Genomic DNA, 25,896 nt, shown 5'->3' on the forward strand with positions numbered 1-25,896 from the left:
AGTGCACTGAAAGTCCAGCTCTGCTCTGGGACTGCAGGATTTGACCCCAATAGATTTTTCTTGTGAGGGGCCAAATTTCCATTAGAAAGCAGCAGCAACAAATATCCTGAGTCCATAAGCTCACCTTGATTGGTTTAGCAGTTCAGTCCATGTAGCAACCACCCCAGAAGGTATGTTTGAGAGAGAGACAATCTTTCCTCTGCCTGCAGCGCGTCTGTCTATCAATAATCTTTCCATTGAGCGCTTCTTTGATAAGGAAGCACTTCCCAATTTCCCACCTGGGCATGCTACAGGCTGAGCAGTGCCACCTCCAGAGGGGGGCATTTTTCATGCTAGGATAACCCACTATAGATGCCCTTGATCTCAAGAGAGACCTGTCAAGTGGTGAATATTTACACCTCAATCCTACAGTGCAGGGGGATGATTTGCATAATGAAAACCGTGGTGGAACGAGGAACAAAAGAGCAGGCCAGAAGCTGGGCCTGTGAAGCTGCAGCGGCAGGCTTTGGTGTGTTTTGTGTCAGTGGGTTACAATTTGGCTACAAGGGTACATTATTCTGGAATAAGGTAGGGTGGGAGCGGAAAGTGCTATACCTATTCTGGAATAAGAGTATCCACACGGAAAGCTCTTGTGGAATAGCTCTTGTGCTCAGTTTCTCCGTGTAGACAAACCTGTAACTGATCTGTATACTAAGCAAAACAGATATAAACCCACCTTTTTCACCTCTAATCATCTAGTTCCACTCCAGCCCAGGGGGAAGTATTGTGCTAGCTTGTCAGTGTTCTATCTGAAATGAGTGTTGGGTGTTCTTGCTCCATGGAGAGAGTCCCCCCTCCCCAGCTAAACCACCACTGGGGCCTCCAGTTGCTGGCACTGAAAACAGTCCTGGCTTCCCTTCACAGCCCTGACCTGGAAGAACCACTTCTTGGGGTTCAGTGCAGTGGCAGGGCAGCGGGGCAGTAGCTTGTGTCCATGCGGTATCTGTTCTGTGGGCAAAGCAGGGGATTAGGATCCAGGGCTCTTGCTCTGACACCCTGTGTGAGCATTACATTCACTCTGTAGGCGCCTTTGCATTAATACGGATCCCAGAGGCTCATCATTAAAATGTGACAGAAGGAAATTGATGTTCCCCAGGTCACAGGAAGTACAGACAGGCAACCTTCTGGGACAGGCTAAGTGAAGTGATTGGGAGCATTCAGCAGAAAGCAGCTACAGTGCAGAAGTCTGGAGCTATTTGACCTCATCCTCCCAGTGCCTTTGCCCAGGAGCACTTGACAGCACAGGGCGAAAGTGGGTGTATCCCCAATGTGAGCAAGCTGATCCGGTAGCTTTCTGCACTTGCTTTGTGCAGTTGTAAATGACCCCACAGGATGGGAGGCAGAGGAGACGGACTGGTGCCGAAATGTTACTTCAGGAACCCGTAATTGCAGATTCTTTTCCAGGATCCTAGGTGCTTGGTTCCAGGTTACCATCTGCAGAGCCACGCAGCATGAAGCTCTTGCCCAGTGCGAGCTCGCCAGGCAGCAGCGTAGCCTCACATTATGTTTTACCCAGTGGAGGATGGAATTCTTGAGAGCTAAGAAGTGGCAACAAGAAGAGAGAGATGGCAAACAACAGAGACCTGCTTGGGCTAAATCCTTTCAGCGCTGGAGAGTGGCCACTAGGGGGCATCAAGCCCTGCACTTAGACTCCATGGCTGTGGTGAAACAGGTGAGCAGTTTCTGTATGAGTAGGGCCCTACGAAATTCACAGTCGATTTTGATCAATTTCACAATCATAGGATTTTTAAAATTGTGAATTTCATGATTTCAGCAATTGAAATCTGAAATGTCACAGTGTTGTAACAGTAGGGTCCTGACCTAAAAAGGAGTTGGGGGCAAGGGTATTGCAAGATTATTTTAGGGGAGATTGTGGTACTGCTACCCTGTGCTGCTGCTGGCGGCGGTATTGCCTTCAGAGCTGGGCAGCTGGAGAACTGTGGCTGCTGGCCGGGAGCCCAGCGCTGAAGGCAGAGCCGCCACCACCAGCAGTGCAGAAGTAAGGATGGCATGGTATGGTATTAGGTTTCAGAGTGGTAGCAGTGTTAGTCTGTATCAGCAAAAAGAGCGAGGAGTATTTGTGGCACCTTGGAGACTAACAAATTTATTTGAGCATAAGCTTTCGTGGGCTAAAGCCCACGTCATCAGATGCATGCAGTCTACTGTATTTTCCACTGCATGCATCTGATGAAGGTGCCACAAGTTCTCTTCATTCTTTTTGATAGTATGGTATTGCCACCCATTACTTCTGTGTTGCTGCTGGCGGGACGTTGCCTTCAGAGCTGGGTGCCCAGCCAACAGCTGTCACTCTCCAGCTGTCCAGCTCTGAAGGCAGAGCAGAAGTAAGGGTGGCAATACTGTGACCCTCCTAAAATAACCTTGTGACCCCCTTGCACCTCCCTTTTGGGTCAGGACTCCCAATTTGAGAAATGCTGATCTCTCTCCATGAAATCTGTCTAGTATAGGATAAAAGCAAACAAAGGACCAAATGTCACGGTCCGTGATGCGTTTTTCCTGGCCAGAAATTTGGTAGGGCCCGATGTTCGAGACAACTCCCTGTTCTCTGAAGAAGAGCACAGCTGGGTGACTCGGCTCAGAGACTGGCGATGGGGCTCATCTCAACACTTAGATACACGGGCTCTGCTTGTGTGACTGGCTACGTGACGGACCGTGACTATGCTTGGCCTTTCATCTGGAAGTGCTTTTCAGGCTATAGACATGCTGCTTCCCCGCTGAAACGCAGCAACCAGCTGGTGCACCACACACTAGCCGAAAAGACTAGAACAAATCCCCTGCTCCTAAGAGAGGTGCCACTGGATAATTTCTACCCCACAGAGCAGACTGGACCTTGGTTATCACAGTCCTTTCTGACAGGCCCACAGCTGGCAAACTGCATGAGACTCCATTTATTTTGAAGGATTTAGTCAGCCCTGCTGGGATCTGAACCATGGGGTGTCACGCCTGCGGCTCAGCTTGTGTGACTATTGTGTGTGTGAGGAGAGGAGGGGTTTCCCCCCCCCTTGTTTTTGTGTTAGGTCTTGACCGCTGCTTTGTAAATTCTATCTTCAGGCCTGCAATTACTGGACGAAAGCAGCCGCCTTGTCCCAGAGCTCCCGGCAGCGGTGCACCCTCATAGGAGCCAGGAAGTGCAGGAAAATGCCTCTGTCTCGGTCAATCAGTAAGAATGAAACCCGCTTCCTCCTTTCTGGAGGCTGTACAGGGAACAGTGGGGCATTGTTGGGGCATGCGGGTGTCTGCCTAGAAGGGAGCCATCTACTCGAGCTCTTCTGTAAATGATTTGCTCATTAATTGAATAGGATGGAGGCTGTGGTCCTGTTTTGGGAGCTAAAGGTAGAACAACCCCTGCCGGCTCTTTACCTTGCCACGGTGGCATGCCCTGTGTGATTGCTGTGTCTCCTCCTCCAGAGCCGAGACAACACAGAGAAAAGGGTCTTGGACCAAACACAGCAGCTTACCATAGGCTCCTTCTCAGCGCCTTCTGTTGCTGGCTGGTGATCTACAGAAACCAAAGCAGAACAGAGAGACTACCAGTCCATACATTTCTGGAGAGGCCTGGTGCAGTGGGCTGGGCACCTGGACACTCCTGGCCCCAGGAGAGCAGCACCGAGCTGGTACCAGATGAGCAGTATAGAAGATGGCTTGGGTAAGCACAGGGTCAGCACCAAGGAATCTGGAAAAGGAATTGCTGGTAACTGTGCTGTCACCTTCAGGCTGTTTCCATCAGTCAGCGTCAGGTAGGGAAGATGGACGTATCTAACCGAGCAAGACCTTGAAATCCCTGTTCCTCTTCCTTTCCAGTGGGGGCCCTGACCATAGGACCTGGCTGTTTAAATGGAAGGAGCGTTTCTTAGGTCTCATGTATGTGCGTGTGCCTGGGTTCCCTGCTTCTGCTGGGGGCAGAGGAATCTCCATAAACAGTTTATTGGGCTCTGGGGGCTCCGAAGCAGGGAAGGGGATGGGTGATGGTCACTGGTTCGAATCTGGAGCAGGTGGGCAGCGGCCGAAAGCTGTTACCAACATATGGAACATGCAGAGTATGATGCGGGTGTCAGTCCAGGCCTTACAAGAGGTCAGCGTTGGGGCATATTGGCAGGGCAGCATGGAGGAAACTCGTACCTGCGGCCTGCAGAGTTGTTAACTGACCCCCACTATCTGCACTAAATGTGCTAATCAAATAAGCAGAGATGAGCCTTGTGTCACGGTTTGCAGGGGATGGGGGCAGTGAGTCACGGCTTGTCCCCCTCCTCCCACTGCATCCTTTACGGCCAATGGAGAGCGCACAACAGATGAGCCAGGAGTCTCCAGTTACAAGGTGTAAGGAGCTGAGTGCAGGTTAGAAGCAAGGACTGCTGGCGTCACTTGATCCTTGCCCTGGAGTGGCGTCGGGTTCCCCAGGAAGCAGTGAGGCCGTCTGTGTCTGTGCTGAGGGAGAACATCAGCCGCAGTGTGTACAGCCATTAGGATGAGCAAATTCCTTTTCCTTCTCTGCCTCCAGGACAAAGTACCTGAGACAATGGCGACACAATGTGCTGCTCCGCCGGTTCCAGGCCGGCAGGAGGATGCGCTCGCTGGCGAGTGGATGGCAGCGTTGGATGGACACCAGCAGGACAGCACTGATTGTACGGGCACTGGTGAGTGAATGTCTGGGCCCATCCACAATGAGGGGAACGCTCCTGCAGTGGCTGTCCTCTCAAAGCCCCGTCCTCCTGGGAGGTGAGTCCCCATCCGCGCGTCACAGATGGGGAAGCTGAGGCCCAGGGAGGATTAAGTGGCTTGCACCTAAGGTCACACAGCAAGTCCCTGGCAGGGGTGGCATGAGAACCCAGGAGTCCTGCCTTGTGTGCCTGACAAACTACTAACCCACACTCCTCCTTACTCAGTGTTTTCCTTCCTCCTTTTACCTCCTCCTCTATTCAATCCTCAGCCATCTGTTTTTAGTACAGACCCATATTCTGTCGTCCTCCTTCTTGGACAAGTGACTATTTGGGACCTGTTCTGAGCCCAGTCTGAGGGTCCCAGCAACAGGTGTGCTCCTTCAGCTGGCCCCTGGCTGACTGCTCCTAGAGTGCTGCTGGTGTGCAAGCTGCTTTGCCAACGGGGTAAGAAGAGGGGCCCCTACTCCAGAAAGCTTGCAATCTGAACAGCCTGAACGCTGGCCGAGGAGGGGAAGGAGATTCATGGCCCAAACTATGACGGAGCAGTTTTCCGCAGGAGTCTGGTTAGCGTTCAGCTATGGTGTGAGCAATGGGGGGAAGCTGGTCAGGTTTTTAGGCCATCTCCATAGCAGCATTTCCAGGTCATGGGGGCCTCCTGGGAGGACCCAGAGAGATTTGGCCAAAGGCAATGATCGTGTGAAGCAGAGAAGGGGTTGTACAGAATGGTGCTGGAAGAGGTAGGGAGCTGGAAGCTGAGGAGGCAGACAGTGCTGGGCAGAGGGAGCTAACCTCTGTGTGCTGTCTTTTCTCCTTGCAGGTTGGGCAGAGGCTGCTGGAATGGGGCTGGAGGATCTGGAGGAGGCGCTACTTGCAAAGCCTGGTAGCCCAGAGTTTCCTGGAGAGTGAAGACCGGAGCCTGCTCGCCAGGGTAGGAGCTTGCTGCTCTTCCGCTTGATCTCCCAGTTAGTAACTGAGGCTTCTAGCAGGGGACTGGACTAGATGACCTCTCAAAGTCCCTTCCAGTTCTATGATTCTGTGCACTACAAATTATTTGTACTATGGGAGCACCTAGATGCCCTAACCCAGTTTGTGCCGGGCACAGCACAAATGCCTAGTGAGAGACAGCCCCTGCCCCAAGAGTTTATAGTCTAAAAAGGCCAGAGACAGGCGGGCAGAGCAGCAGGGAAGAGGTGGGAGCAGAGAAGGCACCGAAGAGAATGGTGGTTTTCCATGCAAGTCCCATTGCAGGTGCTGTTTCCATTCTGTGTGGTCCGTAGTGTTGTGGGTCCTTGCCTTGAACGAAAGGAGATTGAGGCCTGATGCTGCATAGGGTTAATGAAGCCTTAGTAATCGGAGACTCTGCTAATCAATCCTGGCTGAGGGGTAGGGAGGGGTTGCTGTTGTCTAGGCAGGTGTGTGGATTAGCGTGATCCACGTGTGATGGTGCAATTGGCTGGGACCCTGCTCTCTCAGCTACTAGGAGGCTGTTTCCAAACTATGCTGACTCAGTTTTATGCTGTTCTAACTAGCAGGGCAAGTAAAGCTGGTTGGGAGATGCCACTGACTCAGCCCAGAGCCCACAGCACTTGCCCGGGCCAGGGGAAGTTTTCCCCCCCGGGTCACTCCTGCAGTCGGCTGGGTGCGGGAAGGGGAGTAAGCTGCAGGATTAACTGTCCATGGAAATCTCGCTGCTGGCCCCTTCTCGCTGTATCGCAGGGAAAGTGGAGGAGTGTCAGGGTCATGTGCAAACAGCGTGCGTTTAACACTGACTTCCTGTGTGCAGCAGATTGGCCGGCTCTGCTGGCAGGACTTGAGCCTTCTGCCTTGGGAACAGATTCTGTGCTCTAGCCAGTCTCCCTGAGTGCTAGGGAGGGACAGGCCTCTGAGCCAGGCCCCAGGGCTGGGGGTGGCAGAGTGACATGCAGGCAAATGCTCTTTAGCCCTCTCGTAAAAGAAGTGGATCCCCGTTGCATCCTGTTGGATGAGCCCAGGCCACGCTCAGCCCTCCTGAGCCCCTTGTTCGAAGTCGGAGGCCCACACTTAATGCAGTGTGTGAAGATGGCAGGGCCCACTAGGCCATGCAGCCTCACCCAGGGCATCCAGGTTGAGCACCATAAACCGGGACCTCTAGTCCCCCTCTATGCTGTAGTCAAGGTGAGGGTGGCTCGGGCTGCTTTGCAGAATGCTGGGGGCCACCCAGCTGTGACCTGGGTCTGACTTCTCCCCTCTTCTATTTCAGGCCTTTGGAAGGTGGCGCCAGCTGACAGGGTCCCGTCTGGAGGGCAGAGGACACTACTGAGCTACTGCAGGGACTGGCCAGAGCTCACCTCTTTGGGCCAGCTGAGAACATGGCTGGGTATTAAAAGGAGGGGTGGGGGTTCTCCTTTGAACACTTACCAAGAATGCAGGGAAGTGGTGTTTTCTCAGAACTGTCCCTGCCAGGCAGCCGCAGGGGCTACCTGCTTCTGGCACAGCCAGTCCCTGTTCTGCTAGTCACACATTGGCCTGCCAGGCAAGTGCCCAGGAACTCCTAGGAACAGAGCGTATCCAGCCTGGGGCTCGGTTTCAAAGCGCAGGACATTGTGTCTCCTCCCTGCCCTGTGTCGGGGGCGTATTCACACGAGTTAGCTAGGGCTTGCCTATGCTGGTGCAAGGCAGGATGAAGGCACTGCTGGGGGCATGCAGCTTGTCTGGTGTAGGCTGCAGGCTGTGCTGAATGTGAGTTCTGATTAAAGGTAGGTCTGCAACATGCTTTCCTTTGAGTCAGGGGTTCACCCTGTACCACAAACAGCTCCACCCTGGCCAAGGCTATGCCAGGATCCAGTTCTCTGATCTAGGGGGGGAAGAAATCAAGTGTTCTCCTGCCCAGGAGCTCCCTTCCTGCTTGTGGGCTTGAGCCTTCCAACTCATCCAGCCCCCGCTTCCTCCTAGCGTGACAAGCTTGACTAGGGGCAGCCTATGCTGGTGTGAACAGGGACTTTATTTTTAGATCTGCCTTTTCCCAGTGGGGATTCTTGTGCAGCCCTCAGCTCCTGCATGTGTTCCCATCCATCAGCTACTCATTAAGCCCTTCGTGGGTGGCCAACCTCTGACCCTCTGCCTCCCGCAGGGTCCTTTTTCTGCTGAATGGGTCTGTGATGAAAACAGCTGAGCATCAAAAAGCTTTGCTGAGGCCAGGTGGGCATGTCTGCCCCCACCCCCTGCCCCTCATTAGGGCCTGCAGTGATTGATCCATCTAGGGTGTTTACAAGGCATCAGCCATTTCCCATAAGACTAAAATTAAAGGGACAGAAGGATGCAGGAAGTGCTTCTCCCCAGTACTCATGGAACAAAGCATTCCCCCAGCTGGGCAGGGCTATGGAAATCCCACTAGACGCTGCCCTGGGCTTGTCTATGGTGGCAGTAGCTCATCAGCTCAAGCTTTGCAACACGGGTTTGTCCAACGTTCGGCATCACTGAAGCAACTGCCTCTTGCTGCTTCTTTAGATGCTTGTTTCAGACACATCTCCCTGAGCAATGTGCCTGGAGCTGTCATTGCTGTGTTCTTCCCCCACAGCTCCCCTCCTGGCTGTGTTCAGGTGAAGGCATCTGTCTCCTCTCCCCCCAACCCCCCATGCACTGTGGAATGGAAGACATGCCCCATCAATGCTGCAGCATGGGCTGAGTTTGGCCAAAGGTCTCATTTCACTTCATGCACCCCCCAGTAGTAATGCTGGTGATGGGCATTTGTGCAGAACAGACCTGTCCCACTGCCCAGCTAGGCCCTGGCCGGGCGGGGGGGGTGGGTGGGCCTGAATCCTTGACCGCATCAGCTGCTCAGTTTAACTAGACCTGCTGCTGCCTGAGGCCTGTTTATTTGTTGAGCTCGTGCTGTGCTCAAGCCTCCCCAAGGATGCAAGTCCCCCGTTGTGGTGCTCAGGGCCCCAGGCCTAGGCGCCCCTGCTGGCAGAAGCTGTGTTCAAATATGTGCACCCAGCACCTTGGAATGACTCTGCTTGGCTGGACTCCCCCACTCCTGACTGGTTGGAGAGACAGTTCAACCATGGGTGAGCCGATCTACCAGCACAGAAGACAACACTACACACTTCTGCAACAGCGCTGGGCCTGTACCAACCCTATTCTGGTCATGTTCCTAAAGTGAACCATCTTTTAACTGTCAGACTTAGAGTGTTTACCCATGTACCTCGACAGTGTAGGAATTAAACATAGTTGGATCCACAATCCAGCATAGGGCAGGGATTAGAAATAGTTCATCCTGGCCTGAGCTGTGGGGAAAATGAAAAAGCTCACACCCGACCCTACATCGTGTTGTGACACTAAGGTTTTTCTTGGATTACTATAAAGCATGAGCATCCACTGCTGGAGAATGAAATCCCCAGCTCTGTTAGCCAGACTGTAGCCAGCTTAACCAGCTGTGGCCCAGCCACACTGGTAGATTGTGCACACACCCCCAATCTGCACCTGTACCAGTGGAGGCCACGGGCTGTAAAAATCAAGTCCCTCAGCACACTAGCCCCACTGCTAAACACCTCACACCTGGCCTGGCTGGCCCCACCGTTAAATGGTAAGTGCTGCCACCTCAGAGCAACCTCACTGTCATCCTTGAGCATGGAGAGGATGTTGGCATGACTCTAAAAACCGCTTTCAGCTGGGTTAGAGCTGAACTGACCTAAAATCCAAACCCAGTGCTGAGAGATTTTGCAGCCATCTTATTGATCCAGAAATGAGGCACACTTGAGTGTCTGCTATTTATTAATTCCTAATCGCTAAACTAGAGCTGAAACTGACCTGGAGAATTCCCTTATTCCCGTTCCTTTAAAAAACAAAACACAAAGGGGAGTGGGGAGGTTGGGAGAAAAACTTGACCAAAAGTCTTTTAGACCTTTTAGTGTCCAAATACCCCAGCCTGCTGTCTCTGCTGCAGTGAGGGGGTGAGTCCCCACTACGATCACATTGAAACAAACCCTGAAGAGGGCACTGAAAAAGCAGCTGGATCGTTTCTCAGAAGGGAGGCTGTTGCTCTGTGGGGAGGTTCAGATGGTTCTAGCTGCCATTAGCATATGAGAACAGACTGCTACATAGTTAGTTTGTAACAGATAGGGGCGTTGGGAAGCCCCGATAGAGTCCCGCTCTGGGAGAGACAAGCGTGTGCCTCGGGCAGAGCAGGAGAGAAAATGTGGCTCAATGAGGAGGTGAGAGCAGAGTGGTTGTGGCCCTTGGGCGGAGTGTCTGGCTCCCTATCCTGCGTGCTGGGCTCCTCTTGCCCCATAGCAGTTGTGCTGCCTGCAGTGAGCGGGTGGATGGACGGAGCGAGCAACTGTGACTCACTGCTCTGTGGGACAGTTCAACAGCTCGAAAGTGTCCTCCATGACCTGCCACAGGCAGTTCTCCAGCGGGAACTCATTGTCCACCAGGTTGACCAAGTAGTAGTTGTCGTGGATGTACTGGATAATCATGCGAGAGGGAGACTCCTCTTCGTAGAGCTTAGCCCACTGCTCAATCCACAAAGCGAAGGCCTCATCCTGCCGAGACAAAGGCAGAGAGCTTGCTACAGTCACCACACGCATGTGCGTTACGCTAGCTGCGACTCCTACGTCGTCCTCTAGGGTGGTGAGTCTTGGGAGGGGAAGCCAGAGGAAGTATGGCTTTGCATCTGCCCCACTCCACAGCTGAGGAGCTGGGCAGTAAATCAATGCAGCCTCCTACTTTCTAGTAACCAGGTGCATGCGTATTCTTGCACCAGTGCTGCCTCAGCCTCAACTGCTGTGGGAACTGGCACAGAAATACTGGGACTGGCATTCACGTTGCCCACATCATACAGAGAACAAATATATTGGGGAGGGGGGCAAATCTTGCAGTCCTCACTCAGACAAAGCTCCCATTGCATAAGGACTAAGGAGCATAGGATGGAGTCCATCTAGGCACTAATGTGGCCCTGTGACTATCCAGTGGGTCTTGATAAAGAAGAGACAAATCCCAAACCAAACCCCCCAACCTTACCGGGTGGGGGTAAGTTAAATGTCAGCTGGCGCAAGGCTCTTACCTTCCAGTACATGAAGCTAACTGGATCCACAACTGTCGGCTGAATGATCTCTCTGCCTGGGAAGATGCCCCAGGTCACGGCGTTGGGCTGCAGATCGGGAGCGTTGGTGATGTTTTCACCCTGCCAAGAGGAGGACGGGACATTGGAAGCAGTTTCTAGAGACAGATGGTCCTGAGCTGGACCATGGTGCAGAGGTGCTTTTATGGGCGCTACTTCCTGAAATTAAACCATCAACCAACCGGTGAAAAGCCAACAGCTCAGGAAGGAGCTGCAGGGAATAGCTAGTGCTGCTTCACCCTGTCCGATTACCAACTCCCATCTTCCTGCCCTGCTGGCAGACTCACCTAGGCCGTGACGTGGCGGGAGGGAAGCATTGTCTAAGCATGCTCTTACCCGGACGTTGACAATGTGGTAATTCACACGGAGCTCGTACTTCTTCGTCTTCAGCACTTTAAGCAGCGCAGTGATGTTCTCGCTGGAGGTGAAGAATTCCAGGTATGCCTGCGTGGGCGGGAGGAAACAGAAGCCATAACTCATTGCAGTGCAGGGATGGGAGGAACCTGTGGGAAACCCAGCTGTTGAGGACTCATCATCCAGTTTTCTGAAGCTCCAGCAGCTAAAATGGGAAAGGTACTAAGATGAATCCATCCAGCCCACCCCCTGAGACAGGCCCATACTATCCCTATTTTATCAATGGGGAAACTGAGGCAAGTCAGAGAGAGCTGGGAATGGCCAAATAAACGAAGGACGGAAGTGGTGCTGGCCTCAAAAGTGCCTAGCACACAGAGGTAACGCAGGGCACGAGCCCAATGTATTAATAATCCTTTGCAGGCAGCCTCTTACCCATCCTCCTAGCTTAGGTCCTTCAGAGCAAAGGGGTCCAAAATCAAGCCTCCCTGTAGGCTCTGCAGTAGGGGATGTGCCCAGGTAACTAAGCCACAGCCTCTGCACCTGTCATTCCAGGTGCCCATAAAGCAGCAGGTGCTGGCTGTTTCTAACAGACTCAGGTTAGACATCTTTGTTCTGTGCTGCACCCTCGTTGGTAATTTCACCCCCACGGGCCGGCGAGCAATGCTGCAGAGTGTTATCCCAGCTGGGCTCTAATGAGGGCCTGACCATTCACAGCAGCACCTCTTTTGTCTGTCCTCTGCTTGTGCCTAAGACAGTCTCATTCCTCCTTTTCCCCATTGGCTGCTGCTCTGGGCTGGATTCAGCAATTGCCTCCCTCCCAACTGGGCACTAGCTCCATTTCCTGGCCATTGTGTTGGATGATTGATTTCCTTGCTCCTGGGGAATCTTTCACCACTGAACTGCATTTGCCATCTGCTGGCCCAGCAGCTTTAACCATCCAAATCCCTTTGAATTAGTTCGTATTGTTCCCCACCATGTGCTCTGCTCTCACTGTTTACCTTGACTCTGGGAGACCCCATAATAATAATGATATTTTTCACTTCTATAGCACCATTCATTGGAGAATCTCAAAGTGCTATCTCTCTTACACGAGACAGGCAAGGGAAATACAGAGATCACTTCCAGACACCACTGAAATGCAGCCAGGCTCTGGGGTGGAGCACAGGTGCTGGCTGAACAGTGCATGGTAATACTGTGCAACTGCTCAGAACTGGCAATAAAGAACAGCTCTAGGGGACAGAGCACTGGTCTGGGACACCAGAGACCTGGGTTTGATTCCTGGCTCTGTCACTAGCCAGCTGGGTAACCCTGGGCAAGTTATTTCCCCTCTTTGTGCCTCAGTTTCCCCATCTGTAAAAGAGGATAATGAGCCTTTGTAAAGCACCTTGAGATCTGATGACAAGTGCTACATATGAGCTAGGCATCCCTCTCCGAGTGAAACTGCAGAGAGAGTTTAGGGAAGCAGACTACCACCACGCAAGCTGGAAGCTGACCAGGACACTGGGTTTAACACCCCCGCTCTTGTGGTCATTAAAGATCCCATGACTTTCTCATTGTTCTATTTCCTCCAAAGGACAGTACCTCTTGCACCACCATGTGAGGCAGTGGTTTGGAGGGAAGAGTACCACCTACTGGATACCCTGCAGGCAGCACTTAGAGTGGGGCCTGGTCCATGAGAGGATGGGATGCATCCTGGGAAGCTAAGTAGCACTCTCCATCCCCAGAGGTGAAACACTTCAAAGGCCAGTAAGTGGCACTGTCTCTATTTTACAGATGGGGAAATAGAGGTTCGTAGATTAACTGGTTCGCCCAAGGCAACACAGCTAGTTGGTGGAAGAGCCAGGAGTACAGTCCAGATCTTTTCGGTCCCAATCTCCTGCCAGATCTCCCTGCCTGTTCTTGCAAGACTGCAGAGTCACAGCAAGCAGCAGAAAATTCTCTTACTGGGCATGTAGCCAGATGCTATCACTTCTGTAACGCAGGTTTTTGGAAAGTAACAAGCAGAAAGGTCTGGGAGGGAGCTCAGGGAATGGAAGCTAGATGTGTCCTTAGCCCAACAAACCCCAGCTCTGAAATAAACAACTTTGGAAAAGAGGGTGAATGGAAGAGGCTGGTACAGCAGCCTTGGGATACAGGCATTGGGGCAGAACTACCCAGGTGCTGAAAGCCTGCCTTTCAGTGACAGGTTCCATCTATCTATCCGTCCAAGAGGAAAGAGACAGGTGACTGGATCACGGTTTAGAAGTGCGTAGGGAGAGAAGATTCCTGATGATAAAGGCTCTTCAATCTTAGCAGGCAAAGGCGTCACAAGATCCACGGGCTGGAAGCTGAAGCTAGACAAATTCAGACTAGAAATCAAGTCCCATTTTTAACAGTGGGGGTAATTAGCTACCGGCAGGAATTATCTAGAGATGGGGTCATCACATGAATGTTAAAAAAAAAAAAAAAAAAAAAAAAAAAATCTAGGCTGGATCTCTTTCTACACAGGTACTTCTAGCTCAACCAGCTGTTACTGAGCTGGATGCAGAAATCAAACAATGTTCTTTGATCTCCTGCGTAAGAGGCCAGACTAGATGCTAAGGGTCCCTTCTAGCTGTACACATCTATGGTTTGGTACCTTCTGGAAGACATAGCCCCCACTGGGTCCCCAGCCCACGATGGGGTCAGTGGACGGTTTGCCATTGATGTTTGGCTGGGAGTTGATGGTCAGGATTCCTCTTCTGTTCACCTTCTCCAGCTGCTCTTTCAAGAGGTTGGTTTCAGCAGCAAGAGGGTCGTCGTTCCAGGGCAGGCAGGTGACCTGCGGGAAGGAAAGAGGGTGAAATCCAAGGCTCTATCCCTTACCATAACCTCACAGCACCGGGAAACGACACAACTCAAGTGGATAGGAACATGGTTGCCCACCTCATAGGTGAGATGAGCTACTGAGAGCACAGCCCACAAGTGCTCTTACCTCGCACAGGCTGACGGCTCCCTTCTGGGTGCAAATCAAGAGCCCAGGCAGCTTCTTTAAAACCCTACACTGTCTACGACAGCCTATCTCAGAGACTCCCTTCAAACCAGGGGTGCCTTTCCAGCGGGCGGTCCCCACAGCTGAACCACCGGGGACTGTCCCTTCTTACCAGGTGTGCCGTTATTCTGAAAAATCACTGGTCTTGGCCCTTTCACAGCACAAGGACATCTTTGTCCAGGCTTGTTCCTAGTTCTAGGTGCTGGCTCTCCTGTGCCGAGAGTGCCCCCCTTGGCAGAGGAATGCCCTGATCCATGTAGAGAAACGTCACAGAGTACTTGATGCCTTTGAGAGAGCATGAAATAAGCACCATTGTCTCTCTCTGAGTCAGCCCTCTTCGGGGGCTGCACTCTCTCCAATGAGCCTCCCTCTCCGTTCTCAGCCCCAGGCCTTCACTCACCTTGTGCCCCTTCCTGTTGGGCTCTCCGGAGATGTAACAGGTGAATACCTCGAAGAGGCTCTCCTCGCTCATCAGCTCCTCCCCCCACATCTTCAGGAGCTCCTCCCGAGGCGACTTGCTCTTCAGGTAGAAGAGGTAATAGTCCTTCAGCTCACCAAAGGCTGGTGAGGAAGAGTTTCCCCTGCGGGGTGGAGCAGAGAGACGAGGTTTATGTGCTGCCTGGAGTGGAACGTGACCTGCTTGACAGACTGTTCCAGCGGGTGGGGAAAAAGCCACCCCCAAAGAAGGGGAGTCGCCAATCAACCAGGTATCTGCACCCCCACCGCGTTGGGGCCACCCATTCAACCCCACCCAACAGCTCGCTCCCTCAGGCAGCTCCAAGCAATGGGCACCACCAGAGTCTCTCCTAGCAAAGTATCACCAGATGGACTAAGTGACGGGACTCCGAAAGGGTCCTGAAATGAGTCCAGCAGCCTCTGCCTTTGTACAGAGCCACTCTTCCATTTCAAGTGAAGTCGGAGCGGATGGTCCCATGACTCAAACAGCTTCCTGCTCCACTCGCCCTGGCTCCAGCCCCCTTTGGCCTGGGCCAGAGACTCACCAGCGGCCATTGGGGAAATCGTCCCATTCCTGAGTTCGGTGAATGTAGCTCTTTGGCCTGGAGGCCCAGAAAATAGGCCGGACGTCTTCAACTCTTCTCTTGGGGTGGGCGCTGACTGCCCAGGGCAGAGGCCGTCTTAGGGGAAAATGGAGATTATTAGGGTGGCTTCTCTGTAACAGACTCCCTGTTTTGGGATTCAAAGCACTGCTAGTAAATGCATTTTACGGGAGAGGCAGGGCTCTCGGGGAGGCTGACCAGCGGGGGCTGAAGCAGAATTGAGAGACCTCACTGCATACAGAGAGGCACCTCCTGCCAGAGCGGACACTTCTCCCCCATTCAGGAGATGGTGGCTCATTGCAAGGCATTCATTATCCCCCTCTCATGTATCCTCCCAGGTGGCCGGACAGTTTGTTACAGGTGAATTGCACAGATTAAATACACAGACGGGCTCCTGCCCTTTTCTAGGAGCTAGGCAGGCCTGAAAGGTTTGCTATTTTTAAAGAAAAAAAAAAAAAGACCCCAATGTGTGTGTCCCCCACTCTTGCCGGACAGCCCCCTGCTCAACTATTGAACATTTTCCCTATTTCTGCTGGAGATCACAGTGGGAGCTTACTCAGCACTTAACCCCAAGGGGTGGGGAAGATGAAAAGTTCTTATCTCCTGACTGTTTGTCACATATTTGAGTTAAGTGTTTGTCCAAAAACAACCCCAAACCAACTACCCGCAAACAAAAGCCACAACAAACCCCCGCATACACCACAAAACCAAACCCTGCCAATAGGTTTAAAGAGTCTGACTACAAACCACCTTCCCCTCAGTTGCTGCAGCTCTCACACCCTTGGTACTTTGAGGTCATAATCCTCCCAGCTCTCCAGTCATCCACAGAGTCCTCCAAGGAAGGCCAGATCTGAATTTCTAATGTATCAATACAAACAGGAGAGGGTGGCAGTGGGGGAACCACCAGCCAAGGTTTCCGCCTTTCTGCAGAAAGCAGTATAGGAAAGGTGCCAGCTCTTTTTCTTTCCTTTACAGGTCATATCTATTGAAGGTACAGCTGTGACAGGACAAAGATGTTCCAGGAGTAGCGCTCTGCTCACCTGGGATCCTCTTTCCAAATGCCCAGACGTTTGAGAATCTCAGTGGTGGCCACTTCTCTGTTGAGGGTGTAGAAATGCAGGCCGGATACCATACCGCTGTCCAGCAGCTCCCGGCACATGGACACCGCCAGCTCCACCCCGTAGTTCCGGATGGCTGCGTCATTGTCCTTGATGGGCTCGATCACTTCTTTGATCTCCTGCGGCACCTCGAGTTTGGAGAGCTTCACGAGCTGGCGCAGAGAATGGTAACCCTGGGCATGGGATACAAGGGGAACAGGGAAGGGTAATACCTGAGGGAAAGGCTAACGAGGCCTCTCAATTTTCAGGCTTATTTCTGCTCCCCAGCCAGTTGACAAAGTAACATCTGTACCAGGAAAGAGCTCCGCTAGGGGGAGAGTTTTTATAGTAGTCAAAACAGGAGACTTTGCATCAGGACTCCTGGGCTCTATTCCCATCTTTATCACTAATTTTTAGTGCAACCTCAGACAAATCACTTTAACCTCTCTATGCTCCATTTCTCCGCCCCCCGTCTCAATCTTTAAAAAAGGGGGCAGTATTTACCTCCTTCAAAGGGGGCGGGAAATTGGGGGGGGTTAATTCATGTTTGAAAAGCACTCGAGATCTCCGCAGGCAAGGTGGAAGGGTAAAGAGGAAAGCAAAGCTCCGAGCCACTGTTCTGTACCGTAGCGTCCCAGCTGGTGTCTTTAGACTGTAAACTCTTCAGGGAAGAGACATGTGGTTATTGGCTTGGCACTATTTGGCCAATGGCTCCAGTTTACCAATTGCATAGTGCTAGGTGTGTTTAGTGACATGACTAATGAAGACCCCTTGGAAAGGTGGCTCCCACCATCCTTCCATTACTTTGTCCTGCTACATTTTTGCTCTGCAGGGACAACAGGCAGATTCTACAAGCTACCAGTTGCCTCCTGGGGTGCACTCAGCACCCTCATCTCCCAGTGACTTGGAGCTTTAGTTGAGGGTGCTTGGGACCTGGCAGGATTTAGCCCAAAAATCCAACCATGGACCCCTCCTGGCAAGGGCTGGGGAATCTCACCTGTATGGGAAAGATGCCAGGTACGATGGGGCACGTGATGCCAATGGCCTGACAATCCTTCATGAACGCGAGGAAGGTCTCGGACCTGAAGAAGAGCTGCGTGATGATGAAGTCAGCCCCAGCAGAGACTTTCTCCTTCAAGTGCCTCAGGTCGGCTTCATAGCTCTCAGCTTCAGGGTGGCCCTTGGGGTAACCTTCAGAGAGAAGAGGAGAAGCTGAGCCAGGAGGCAGCACACTCTCTCCTCCAGAGACTCGGTCACGCTGGGGCATCAAACGTCTGAACCATTCAGGACCGAGTCCAGCACCCACAAGCGGTCGCTCAGTCTTGCCAGCACAGTCTGCCGATCGCCATGATCAGAGGCAAACCCCGCCACAGCTGGCCCATAAAAAGATGTGTTTACCTGCCACGCAGATGTCAAAATAGTCATCGAACTCGCAGCGAATGTGCTTCACCAAGTCAACGGCGTAGTTGAAGCCTTCCACCTCTTCCTCCCACTCCTCACCAATGGGGTCTGTGCGAGGAGAAATGGAGATGGGTCTGACCCATGGCCTGTGTATAGCAAAGCTCAACCAGCACTACACGGGCCGCCCGTTACTGAGAGGAAGGGGAAATGGAGTCTCCAAGGTCACTGGACCCTTACTTGGTTCCACCCATGGGCCCTTCATCTCCACCATCTGAGCTGGAGACACCACGCCTTCTGGGCTAAGGTTAACTCATCTCAGCCCTAACCCAGGAGGACTTCCCTGTCCTGGGACAACAGGAAGAACAGATTCAGACAGATGGCCCCAGAACTGGGAGGGATGTTAGATCGCCAGGTTGGTTCATTCTAGTTCCTCCCACAGAGGAGTCGCTTGCTGGAGGTGAAGGTACCTCTGGCATTATCCCCAGGTCTCACCTCCTCGCAGTGCCATGATGTTCTTCAGCCCCAGATGCTTGGCCTTCTGCAGATGCCCTGTGATCTCCTCCTTGGTCTGGTTGCAACATGTCATGTGCAGGACGGTCTCCAGGCCACAGTAGTTGACAGCTGTGTTGGCGATGATCATGGAGGAGGTCTCCTTGTCTGAGCCTGGGTCCCCTGCTGGGTGCCAGGTCACGTCAATGAAAAGCGGGCCACCCATCCCCATGCGGTCGAACCTGCAGATGATAACAGAAGCAGTTTATTGCTAGCCTGTGGGGGCGCTGCCACCCCCACGCCTGGGATATCGCACTCAGTGCCGGGCACCTCACTACCAGACAGCGTGTGGCAGACGGGAGGGAATTTGGAGCAGAGCTGCAAGAACAGTTACTGGGCTGGAGCAGCCACCTCAGGAGAAGAGACCAAGAGCTAATTCGCTCCAGGTTGGCGAAGGAACCACTAAGGGCCATGAGAACCTGGCAGATCAACACCACAGAGGTGAGACCATGTTCAGGGAGAGCCGAAGGGCTGGAACTAGCAGTTCGGACAAGTTTTTGTTTTTTTAAAGAGGAGGAATTCTAGACTGGATCTACCACAAGCTTCCTCCCAGCCACATCTCGGAGGCTGCGGCATCTTCTTCCAAAGGAGAAGGTGGCAGGCCCATGGCTACGATACGCATCTAGGGAATAGGGTATAATGGAGACTACAGGGAATAAGCAGGTGCTGCTGGGGGCCATTGGGAGGGGGAGGGGAACTAATAGGTCTAATCTAAGTCCAGATTCCAAACGGAGGCCTGCTCCAGATGCCAGAGACTCCCCTGCCTTCAGTGCTGCTGCACCTGCTTGCCCCAGGCTGGAACCCGGCCAGGGCGTGCAAAACGGGGCCCTGCTATTCCGTTAGCACAGGCAAGAGGTTTTCAAACCACACCTTTCCCTTTGGACGTTGCCACAGCGACTTGTGACCTGAGAGGCCCTTCCTGCATGGGCTGGGCAAACGGGGCAGAGCGTTCGCATTACACAGCACTGCAGAGGTTTGGCCTGGACACACAGGGAGAGATTCCCACCGGGGCGGGAAAAGACAAGGGCCTTTAGCAGAGCATCTAGATGACCGGAAAGCAAGCAGGATTCATGTTGCCAAGGCCATGGGCTGTGCAAGACTAGACCAGCCACCGGTCCATCTAGTTTGGTCATTGCCAGGGACAGAAACTGAGACACAATGCTTCCTGGAGAGACACCCGTACACACCCCAGTCATGCACCTACAGGACCCTGCACACTGAGCAAGTGGAAGATTCTTTTCTGTTCCCCTGCCTGACCCCACAGTGATCAGCTCAGACTCTGAAGCATGAGTGGTTTCACCTTTAGCAGGAATATGTTCGCATACGAAATGATCCAGCCCCCTTAGTAATGGTGTTCAACTCTACGGGGATGCAAAGATGAATTACCTGGAGTCCATCACCCTTCTCAGCAGGGAAGCACAGACCCATTACCTGCTTCTTCACCTGGAAGGGAGACAGAGCACAGCACAGGCCTGAACTGGCTCTATCAGGCTGTCCCCCAATCACAGCCATCGCGCCTCCTCCCCGTTTCCCCCACCCCGCAGGGCTCACCTGGAGATCAGGTTGACCGCACCATTAGCCGTCCGCGGGGGGAAGAACTCTAAGGAGAACCACTTGTCCCCGGAGTCATATCGCCGGCGCATCTTCTCCCGCAGCCGCTCGTGGCGCTCAGCATCCAGGACGGGGGTGGAGCATCGTGAGCTGTCCTTGGAGCCCTCACTGCCGCTGCTGCTGCCATCCGACCTGGAGCTGGCGCTCCCACTGCTGGCACTGTGGGGCTCGTTGACCATGATGTTCTCTCTGGGAGGGGGCGAGGGGAGGAGGGGGGGTGTCACTGCCTAGGGGTGGCTAGGAAGGCAGTTTATGGGAGGCTGCTCTAAGCAGGAGCTGGAGGATGGTGCGGGAAGACAAAGAGATCACAATGTAGGAGGAATGCATGGTGCATCCCTGTTGTTAACAATCCACCACACCTGAAGATTTCAGTGGGGCTGGAAGGAGACTCAGGGGCTGTTAAAAATCACTCCATGCCCTCCCTTCCCTGAACTGTGCACCCATGTCTGCTCAATGGCTTCTAACAATCCAGAAATCCCAGTGAGCAGCGATGGGATCGTAGACGAGCAGCAATGGGGCCTGAGCCCTGACCAGGACAGCAGGGCCAGCTGAATGACCTTGGTGTCTGCTAATGCTCCTCAGGGCGTTCTGGCGGGGACAGCACTCCCTGTCTCCAAACTAGCTCCTGCAGGACCCTGTCAGCCCTACTTAGCAGCTGCGTGTGGAGATCGGACTGAGTATGCAGTGATGGGAAGCAGGCAGTGATGCAAGTCAGTGGGCCTTCTTCACCCCTGGTGTAACTCTGCTACAGCCTAAAGTTAAACCAGGAGTGATTTTGCCCCTCATCAGAATCAGCAGGTTTAAGAGCTTCTTTCTGGCCTTTCAACTACTTTACAATGTATTTACCATGGCGTCCTCGTGCAGCTGGTGAATGTCAGTCTGACCTTCTGGACAGCAACTGGGCTTGCCAGCAGCTCTGTCCAGAGTGGGCTGCATCCAGCCACCTCTCTGGCACAACGTGTGCACACAGCAGGGCCCTGCTGTCTCGCTGTTTATTCCCAAACTGCAATGTTTCTTAAAATAGCTTGGGGGAGAGGCTGGATCGCTACCCCGCCCACTCTCCCCTCAGAACCCTGCCGTCAAGCCCAGTGTTCTCTGGCAGAAGCCAGATGGAAAAGTCCAGCACAGTCATCTAGTCCCAATGCCCTGACATGGGCCAAGCTTGTTCCCTACGGTCTGTTACCTCGTGCTGTGTCCAGTCTGGCATCACACGAATCTGCCTTCAGCTGAGCACTCCCCCATCACCCAGCATTCCCCCATAATGAGATTCTCCCCATTCCAGCATTCCCCCTCTACACACAGCCTCCTTTTCCAGGCACTCCACATCCCCTTCCCTTCAGAACGTCTTCTCAATACACCAGCTGGGATGCCTGGATGCAAGCTAGGAAAAGTCCTATCGTCTGCCCGGGCAGCCAGAGGGAATGTAGTTATTCCTTGAGGGACAAGCTACCAGCCAGCCCCTTAAAAGGGGGATGCACTGACTGATTGGCAAATCTCATCTGAGCCTGGGAATGAAAACAACCTGGCCTGCTGCTGGTCTTATAACAATAACAGCACTGTGGGTCCGGCTTTACTGATGGGAATGCGGAGATGCAGGGAGATGAAATGACGTGCCCAAAGACACACAGAAAGTCAGTGGCAGAGCTGGGAACAGACCTCTTAACTCCCAATTCGGAGCCTGGCTCCCTGGCCTTGCCAAGTGTCTCCTCTCAGCTGCACTCCACCCGGTGCTTTGGAAAGAAGGAGCATGAGCTGGATTGTAAACTTGGCGTCATCCCAGGACAGGCTGCTTTAACTTCTGAGCCAGTTTGGAGGAAGCGATAGCACAAACCCTGTACTTGTGGCACTGTCTGTCCATGTCACCCAAACCAGCCACTGGCACGCAGACTTTGCTCTCCCTTTGCTGCTTGCACGAGGGCTCAGGCTGAAAGGTTTAGCCTAGCCTCTGGGGACCTGTCCAGCTGGCAGGAGTTGTGAAAAAGGAGCAGGGAGGCTGCTGATGCCAAGAGGTACCTGGGCCTCCAATCTCTTGTGTGCATACAGACCGGATGTGTGTCCAGAGCAGTCACAGTAACCCAGCACCCCCGAACAATTACAACTGGAGCAGAAACAACCAAAAGCAGCATAAAAACTCCAATCCTGGCCTTCAGTAACTGAGAAGTGAAGCCCGATCCTCTCCACCCCCAATCATTGTTCTAATCCACAGCTCAGAAGTGGGCATTAGTGGTTAGACCAGTGGTTCTCAACTTGCTGCTCAGTCAGCACACAGCTGTGGCCCATGTGACATCCTCAGGGCCATACAGGGAGTATAAGATATGGCCCACAATGGTAAATAGGTTGAGAACCACTGGGTTAGACCAAAGGCACTGGGAATCTGAACTCACGGGTTCTCTTCCCAGCTCTGTGACTGAGTTGCTGTGGTTCCTTGGGCAAGTCACAGGTGTGCCTCAGTTTCCCTTCCAGGAAAGGGTTGAGACTTCATTCATTAGGGTCTGTATTGTGCTTTGAGGCCCTTTGATGAAAGTGGCAAGAGAAGGACAATTTATGATTGTAAGCCTGGAAAAGCAGCCTGAAAATAAGGTATCTCCACCAGCAAGATGTCAGGCCATGCCCTCATCCTCAGATTCAGTACGAGCTTATTGGCAAGAGAAGCCAGACAAAGGCTGGTAACATGTGAGAAAAAATCATCTGCCCAGCCTCTGCCTTCGTCGTAGGTTTGGTTCGTTCCCTGTATCCGTCTGCTGTTATTGACGTGATTGCTTGGGTTTGCCAAGACAGCAAGGAGAGGTCGCAGAGCAAGAGCATTAGCAGGAGAGAGGAAAATGGCTCTCACAGCCTTGTGGGCTGCTAGGGAAGCAGGACTAATGGAGTTACAAGGGGAAAGGGGGCTAGAGATAGAAAGCCCTGAGGCTGGGACTTGCTGCTCCCTGAAGTCAGGAGGTGAAAAGTTTCAGAGAGGCAAAAATCTTCACCCAGGCTTCAAAAGTGCCCAGCCTGAGGCACAGCTGGAGGCACCGACCAGGGGCTGATGCTGCCTTTTGTGTGGCAGTGAAAGAGGAGATAACGTGGCTTTCCTTCCAAAAGGACTGGATCTGGACAGCTTGGCCCCTGTCCATGGTAATCACCTTAAACAAGCCCCAAGGCAAGTACAGGAAGGAGCACGTGCCTTGCTGCTCAGACAGAGTGTCTCTCCCCAAAGCCGAGCAGAACCAACAACCAGAAACAGGGTGCAGCCAGGCAGGCTTGTGATGGACATCTACTTCCCAGCTTTGGGATGGGAGGTATAACAGGCATCCTCGCTGGATCCTACATTCCCCTGACCCTGGGGGAGAGGTCCACTCTCCCAAGTCTCAGACACTCCTGAGCCCAGGTGCACCCCTCCCCTGTGCAGCTTAAGCCAAGCAGCGTAGCTCAGTGGTACTTAAACCCCTGGGGGGACGCAGAGGTTTTCCAGCGAGTACAACAACTCATCTAGAGATCTGCCTAGTTTTACAACAGGCAGGCTACATAGAAAGCGCTAGTGAAGTCAGTACAAACTAAAATTCCATACAGACAATTACTTTATATTGCTCTATATGCTGAAATGTAAGTACAATTATTTATATTCCAAGTGATTTATTTTACAACTATATGGTAAAAATGAGAAAATAAAAGCAATTTTTCAGTAATAATATGCTGTGACACTTTTTTGTATTTTTATATCTGATTTTGTAAGCAAGGGGTTTATAAGTGAGGGAAAACTTGGAGGGTACGGAAGACAAATCAGACTCCTAAAAGGGGGACAGTATTCTGGAAAGGTTGAGTACTGTACAGAGCAAAGAAGGGGAGGCCAGGACTCCAGGGTTCTAATCTCAGCTCTCCCACTGAATGGGATCCCTCTGTTTACCTGTCTGTAAAATGGGACTAATATTACCCCCCCAAGCACACACACACCCATTATTAGAAATATTGTCCTTCTCCACCAGTGCACAAGGCCCTTTCCCCTACTTCCAAACAGACAGCTGCTGTCAGCCTAGGGAGGATGGGTCCATGCCACAGTTCACCCATACTCCCCGATGAAGCTATCCCCGGGGGATAGCTGGTCAAAAAGATTCCCAAAAATAAAATTAAAAAGCCGAACATTTTGGGAGAAGCTGGGGAGAGGGTGTTTGAGAATTTGCTGATTTATCAATCAAGCCATTGTGTAGGAACAGTTCAGTTTCCACTAAGTTTGGACAGATCCCAGGCAGCATTTGAAACCTGCATTGGCTTCTTGTCAGCTCAGAAGCTGGGCTCCTCACCAACCTGCTTGGAAGGCAGCAGGTGATCCACTGCAGGCAGCCTGGGAGCAGATTTCATTTGGGAAACACCATGGTTCAGTTTTCAAAACAAATATTGTGAATGAAAATTTTCAGGTTTTCATCATTTGGTGCCAATCCAGCACAGGGAATTTTTTTGAAATCTCAAACCTTTTCTCTGGATGGAACAACAGTTTCCCACGCAGCTCAAGGCAGGAGTCTCCCTTTCTTTTTCCCTAAATCTCCCCATCCCCTGGTTCTCCACTGTCCTGCATCAGGGCTTGATCTGGATCTGGGTGCTCACTCTCTGAGTCCTAGCCAGGCTGTCCCTTGTTCTTCCAGCTCCACCATGGCAACGAATCTGATCTTCCCCACCTATCCTGCCCCATGGATGGGGGCCTGATCTGAGGTCTCCCCCTCCCTCGCACGCAGCCAGCCCAAGCATTGGGGGGATCCGGGATTTCTCCCCCAAGCGCACCTGCCCTGGGGACTGGGGTTGATGTGGGTCTCTCCCCCACACGCACACCCGGCCCAGGCACTGGGGGGGAAATGATCCAGCGTCTCTTGCCCATGCACCCGGCCAGGGGATTGGAGGGGCGCGGGGCGCTGATCCGGGGTCTCTTCCCCAACGCGCGCACCCAGCCTGCCGAAGTGTGTGTGTGTGTTGAAATAATCCAGGCTCTCTCCCCCAGGCACGCACCCGGCCCAGGCACTGGGCTGATCCGGGGTCTCTCCCCCAGGCACGCACCCGGCCCAGGCATTGGGCTGCTCCGGGGTCTCTCCCCCAGGCACGCACCCGGCCCAGGCATTGGGCTGCTCCGGGGTCTCTCCCCCAGGCACGCACCCGGCCCAGGCATTGGGCTGATCCGGGGTCTCTCCCCCACGCGCGCCCGGCTATGGGGGGGTCTGATCCGGGGTCTCTCCCCCAGGCGCGCCCAGCTATGGGGAGGGGGTCTGATCCGGGGTCTCTCCCCCAGGCGCGCGCCCGGCGATGGGGGGGTCTGATCCGGGGTCTCTCCCCCAGGCGCGCGCCCGGCGATGGGGGGGGTCTGATCCGGGGTCTCTCCCCCAGGCGCGCGCCCGGCGATGGGGGGGGTCTGATCCGGGGTCTCTCCCCCAGGCGCGCGCCCGGCGATGGGGGGGGTCTGATCCGGGGTCTCTCCCCCAGGCGCGCGCCCGGCGATGGGGGGGGTCTGATCCGGGGTCTATCCCCCAGGCAGGCACCCGGCCCAGGCATTGGGCTGATCCGGGGTCTCTCCCCCACGCGCGCCCGGCGATGGGGGGGGTCTGATCCGGGGTCTCTCCCCCAGGCGCGCGCCCGGCGATGGGGGGGGTCTGATCCGGGGTCTCTCCCCCACGCGCGCCCGGCTATGGGGGGGGGTCTGATCCGGGGTCTCTCCCCCACGCGCGCCCGGCTATGGGGGGGGGGTCTGATCCGGGGTCTCTCCCCCAGGCGCGCGCACGGACGCACCCCGTACCCAGAGGGAGGAGCCAGGCCGCGCCGCGCCGCCCCGGGTCCGGGTCCCCCCGGCTCTTACCCCGGTCTCCAGCTGTCTCAGCTCCACCGCGTTCCTGCACGTGCCCGTTGCCACGGGAGCGCGCGTTAAATTCCCCTCCCCGGGGAAGGAAGCCCCCAGCGTGCCTCGCGCTGGTCACGTGACCAGGAACCCGCCATTCCCCCCGCCCCTTCTCACGCGATCCTGCGTCGGGCTGCCAGCGCGTCC

General features: G+C 53.6%; 2 protein-coding genes across 6 annotated transcripts in view; one reads left to right on the top strand and one right to left on the bottom strand.

Moving 5' to 3' along the window:
- Positions 1 to 16,278, top strand: part of C21H1orf167 (chromosome 21 C1orf167 homolog) — a 37,285-nt gene extending 21,007 nt beyond the window's left edge. For 3 of the 4 annotated variants that reach the window (XM_050931526.1, XM_050931528.1, XM_050931527.1), the window contains exons 16-21: positions 1,444 to 1,711; positions 3,109 to 3,217; positions 3,466 to 3,703; positions 4,556 to 4,691; positions 5,533 to 5,643; positions 6,955 to 7,392. In XM_050931526.1, coding sequence (XP_050787483.1) covers positions 1,444 to 1,711; positions 3,109 to 3,217; positions 3,466 to 3,703; positions 4,556 to 4,691; positions 5,533 to 5,643; positions 6,955 to 7,014 — 922 coding nt within the window. In that variant the 3' untranslated portion in view covers positions 7,015 to 7,392. Of the gene's footprint in view, positions 1 to 1,443; positions 1,712 to 3,108; positions 3,218 to 3,465; positions 3,704 to 4,555; positions 4,692 to 5,532; positions 5,644 to 6,954; positions 7,393 to 16,212 lie in introns of those variants that run through there. The other variant, XR_007770769.1, reaches the window with a different exon arrangement.
- Positions 9,450 to 25,823, bottom strand: MTHFR (methylenetetrahydrofolate reductase). 2 transcript variants are annotated; one of them, XM_050931557.1, is made up of 12 exons: positions 25,711 to 25,823; positions 19,836 to 20,084; positions 18,228 to 18,466; positions 17,733 to 17,843; positions 17,332 to 17,525; positions 16,278 to 16,528; positions 15,181 to 15,315; positions 14,580 to 14,760; positions 13,787 to 13,969; positions 11,152 to 11,259; positions 10,759 to 10,878; positions 9,450 to 10,237 (listed from the first exon to the last, which is right to left on the bottom strand). In XM_050931557.1, exons 2-12 carry the CDS (start codon positions 20,072 to 20,074, stop codon positions 10,040 to 10,042), a joined length of 1,959 nt encoding a protein of 652 aa, XP_050787514.1. In that variant the 5' UTR covers positions 20,075 to 20,084; positions 25,711 to 25,823; the 3' UTR covers positions 9,450 to 10,039. The 2 variants fall into 2 exon arrangements, with proteins under 2 accessions (XP_050787514.1, XP_050787515.1); XM_050931558.1 differs by lacking the exon at positions 25,711 to 25,823 and adding an exon at positions 19,671 to 19,727 and having other exon boundaries at positions 19,836 to 19,934.
- Between the last annotated feature and the right edge of the window lie 73 nt (positions 25,824 to 25,896).

The sequence above is a fragment of the Gopherus flavomarginatus genome, chromosome 21 (genome assembly GCF_025201925.1).
Source record: "Gopherus flavomarginatus isolate rGopFla2 chromosome 21, rGopFla2.mat.asm, whole genome shotgun sequence".
In the NCBI taxonomy this organism is placed as follows: domain Eukaryota; kingdom Metazoa; phylum Chordata; order Testudines; family Testudinidae; genus Gopherus; species Gopherus flavomarginatus.